The following is a 4,040-nucleotide window of genomic DNA, read 5'->3' on the forward strand; positions in this document are numbered from 1 at the left end:
CCAAGCATGGGCCTAAGGAGGGTGCCTGAGGCCAGGCCACCAAGAGCTCAGGGGAGCCCGGAGTGCTGAGACAGACGCATCTGGGCCCAGAGACCACTCTGGGGCAGCGGCAGTGGCCACTGACCAGGCTGTCACCTGGTCTGTGACAGACCCTGCCCACCCGGGCCTGGACTCGAGCCCCTCCTGACTTGCCCAGCGAATGAGAAGGGAGCCTCGTGGCAAGACCGCCTCTGCGAGTCGGTGGCCTGGAGCCTGGCCAGCCAGATAATGGACCTGAGCGTCCCTGGCTGCCTCGAGCCTGGTGGCGTCCCCTACTCTCAGCTTCTGCCTGGTGAAGGCTCTTGGACTGAGGACCCACTCAGGCCCGGCCTCGGGGCACCCTTCCAGGTGGGTGCCCGCGGGGGCAGGGAGCCAACCAGCCTTCCTCGGGAAGTTCAATGGCACACAGACCACACTCCGCAATGAGCCCCCTACAGGTCTTTCCCTTACCACATACCCTCCCCCACCCCCGCCATTCTGTCCTTGGCCGGGCCAGTGGCGCTCCCTGCAATAGAGCCCCAAACCCACTGCTCCTCTCTCCCTCGGTTGCCAACCTCCCAGTCTAAGGCCTGCTTTAGTCCATCCTCCACAAAGCAGCCCGACAGGCACTGTGAAAACTTAAACCTGATTTTGCCCCTCTCCTGCCAACAACTGTCTGTGCCTCCTCATCGCCCTCAGGCTCAGTGCAGACGCCCCGGCCCCGGCAATGGGAATGACCCAACGGGGCCACTGCCTGCGTTCTGACGTCACCGTTCTTCTACCTTCCACGTTGCAGTGGCTCTAGTCACTCTGACCTAGTTAGAGTGTCCTGAATGGGCTCAAGGCTTCACTCAAGGGAGTCACGCGGGTGTGGCCGCCCCACCCACCCCACCCCTTCTCACCTGCTCTCCCTGTCTCCCGGACGTCCCGCCCCTGCCTTGCCCCATCGTTTGGTCACACAGGTGGGGCCCCCCGAGGCAGGTTAGCTGGCTCCTCAAAGCCCAGCAGAAGCAGCTGCTGAGAAGCTGTCCTCCCCACAGGGCAGCCTCCTGGCCCTCCTCAGGCCAAGCCACAGGGGCCCAGGACAACCTCCTTCCTAGGTATCGCCCCCACTGCACCGGCCACCCCACCTCTGCTATGCACCCCTCCTGCTGTAGGCCCTCCTGGAGCTTGACCTGCACATGTAAGGCCCCTTCTGCATACGTGTCTGTGTGCAAATGGGGGCGCTTCCCATCTTGTGTGCCCATCTTGTTTCATCCTGCCGTCACCTCGCAGGGCAGGGACAGGGGCTCCAGGAGAGGAAGGAGATGCCCCGGGCCCACAGGGGCGAGGACTGGAGCTGGCCTTTGCACCATCTCCCTCCCCAGCACAGACTCGGGACCAAGGCACATGTTCCTGAGGCCCCGTGCACTCATTTCTTGGGCCTCCGGGGTGACAATGCAGGGAGGGGACGATAGGCCAGGCAGCAGCAGACCAGCCAGGGAGGAGGCCCACGGCCCCCACCTGTCAGTCACCCACCGGGTTCTCAGCAAGGAATGGCCACAAGGAGGCGGCCCCAGGGGGCTCTGCTCCGGCCCCTGGCCCAGCTCCCTGCCTGCTCCCTCTGGGCAGGGTGGAGAGGGAAACTGGAGGTTCAGCTGCTGAGTACTCGTCCATGTTTATTGAGAGGCCAGGTGAGGGGTGGCCAGCAGGGAGCTCTGGGGCTACAAGGCTGGGCAGGCCCGGGCAGGGAGAAAGCCCGGCAGATGCGCAGGCCCAGGGACAGCCAGCTCAGAGGATGGGGAGAGGGACAGTGGGACACCGGTCCGCTGCCGGCTCCGGGCCCCAGGGCCCGACTGAATGGTCAGAGCTGGTGCTGCCCATGGTGCTGGGGGCGGGCCTCACACCCCTGGGCGGTGGCGTCACCGAGCCCCCGGCATTCAGGCTTCAACGCTCGGACGATCGGGTGGCTCGTACATGGGCTCGATGCGGGCCCAGCTCTGGGCCTGCTCGTCTGCCCAGCCGAGCAGCTCAGCTGCGCGGTGCAGGAAGACCATGAGCAGGGTATGTACGTCGCCCTCGGCTGAGTGGGCAGCACTCGGCTCGGCGTGGAAGTAGCGGCGGAAGAGGCTTCCCAGGCTGTAACCCTTAAAGCCCTGGGCCCGGGTGCCATGGCTGTGGGCGCGGTCCAGGCCCCGAAGCGCAGGCAGTGTATCCAGGCAGATGGTGTCCGGGGGCAGGTGGGCGCCCAGGCGCCGCAGCTCTGTGCACAGCAGTGGGAAGTCGTAATCGAAGCCATTATGGGCCACGAGGCAGACGGGGCCCTCCTGGCGGCTCAGGAAGGCCTGTAGAGTCCGCACGACGGAGCTGTCAAAGCCGGCCTTCCGGCACTGGGCCAGGCTGTCACTGCTCAAGCCGGTGATCTCGCTGGCCTTAGCGGTGAAAGGACGCTCTGGGCTCATGCACAGCGTGAGTTTGTCCAGGATCCGGGGCAGCACGGGGACACCAGACTCATCTCGGTCTGGGTTCTCCAGGGAGGAGCGGTGCACCGCGAACAGAGATATCTCGGCCACTTCGGGATCTATACTGGGGAGCCCAGTGGCTTCCAGGTCCAGGAAGACGAAAGTCTCGGCCCGGGGCACTTCGGACATAGTGATGTGCTCACGGGGACAGCAAAGCCTAAAGCTGCCAGAGCAAAAGGCATAAAACCTGAAGGCCGAAGTGATGGGGATGCCTGGGCCCAGCCACACACAGCCGACCCCGTGGCCAATGCTCCAACCCCTTTGTCGACGGTGAGGCCTCCTAGGGCCTCGCCACCCTCTCCATTCTGTGCCCCAGTCCCTCCCTGGCCATCATCACCACCACCAGCTAGTCAACGGCAAAAGGCAGGCCTGATGTGCCCGGATCCCGGCCCAGAGGCCTCTGCTGCCTGCCTCCAGGTACAGGAGACACAAAGTGAGCCACGTCCACGTCATCAGGGACCCGGGAGGTACTAGCCCAGGATGGCATCTTCACTGAGACACCTTATCGAGGAGCCTCAGGCACAGCACCCTGAGCCTGCAACCCTAGGGTCAGCTGTCGGAAAGCAGGCAGCCAAGCCTCCCTGGTTTGGCCTCCTCTGGCCTTCTCCCTTGCACACAGGTGCCTTCCCCAACCTGGTCACCTGCGTCTGGGCTCCCGGCAGCTGTCCTCACCAACCCTGCTGGCCGGCTTACCTGGGGCGGCTGCTCGCCGGCTTCTTGGGCTGCTGGGCACCTGTCTCCACACAGGCTGCTCCAGGCGGCCTTTAATCAGTGGCCACGGCCCGCCCCCAGCCGCCTGTTGGGCAACGAGGAGGCCTAAGGCCGCAGGACCTGTGCGGCCGGCTTGCCACCCCCTCGCTCACTCACAGCTGCTGAGACATACGCCCCATGTTTACAGATTGGAAAGCAGGCTCCCGGGCCACACGCAAGGCTCCCCACAAGCTGGAAGAACATGTCATCACAGGCACGAGGAGGAAACACGAGTCTGAGCAGCGCCAGGACACGGCAGCCGAGCCGAGGCCCCTCCCACCAAGGTGGCAAGCCTTCCCCTCCAGGGCACCGCTCCACCTGGGTCACAGGGGACCCAGCAGCCCCTCATGAGGCTAAAGGGGGCCTAGGAGCAGCAAAGAGGTGCTTGCACAAGCCATGCTCGGCCAGTAAAGGGAAGGGCGCATTCAGGATGGGACCTCAGTGTCGCCCCAGTGATCTTGGGGCGGCTTCTGTGCTGCCTGGCCGTGGCTCGCACATCTCACAAGCTCATCCCCACCGGGAAGGGGAGATACTATCCGTTTCACAGGTGCAATGACCCGTACTATCTAAGAGACCCTTAGCAGAGGCCACCAGGAAGGAGGAAGAGTGGCGGAGCCTGACCTGGCAAGGCCAGGTGGCTCCACCGAGTGATGAAGGACGGGCAACGCGAGAGGTGGGGGTACGAGGTGGCCTCGGCAGCGACCCCAGCCCCAGGACCATGGGAGGAGAAGTGAAGCCCAGCCCCTCCCAGCCCAGGCTCTGGGGCCCTCC

General features: G+C 64.7%; 1 protein-coding gene across 1 annotated transcript; it reads right to left on the reverse strand.

Moving 5' to 3' along the window:
- Nucleotides 1-1,659: 1,659 nt before the first annotated feature.
- On the reverse strand, nt 1,660-3,906 carry TREX2 (three prime repair exonuclease 2). Its single transcript, XM_027053239.2, has 2 exons — nt 3,213-3,906; nt 1,660-2,682 (listed from the first exon to the last, which is right to left on the reverse strand). The coding sequence occupies exon 2, from the start codon at nt 2,646-2,648 to the stop codon at nt 1,938-1,940; it is 711 nt and encodes a 236-aa protein (XP_026909040.1). The 5' UTR covers nt 2,649-2,682; nt 3,213-3,906; the 3' UTR covers nt 1,660-1,937.
- Between the last annotated feature and the right edge of the window lie 134 nt (nt 3,907-4,040).

The sequence above is a fragment of the Acinonyx jubatus genome, chromosome X, assembly GCF_027475565.1.
Source record: "Acinonyx jubatus isolate Ajub_Pintada_27869175 chromosome X, VMU_Ajub_asm_v1.0, whole genome shotgun sequence".
Lineage (NCBI taxonomy): Eukaryota > Metazoa > Chordata > Mammalia > Carnivora > Felidae > Acinonyx > Acinonyx jubatus.

Bases quoted from the DNA above. Each gene is read 5' to 3' on its own strand.
- TREX2 (XM_027053239.2), bottom strand. From the start codon at position 2,648: ATGTCCGAAGTGCCCCGGGCCGAGACTTTCGTCTTCCTGGACCTGGAA.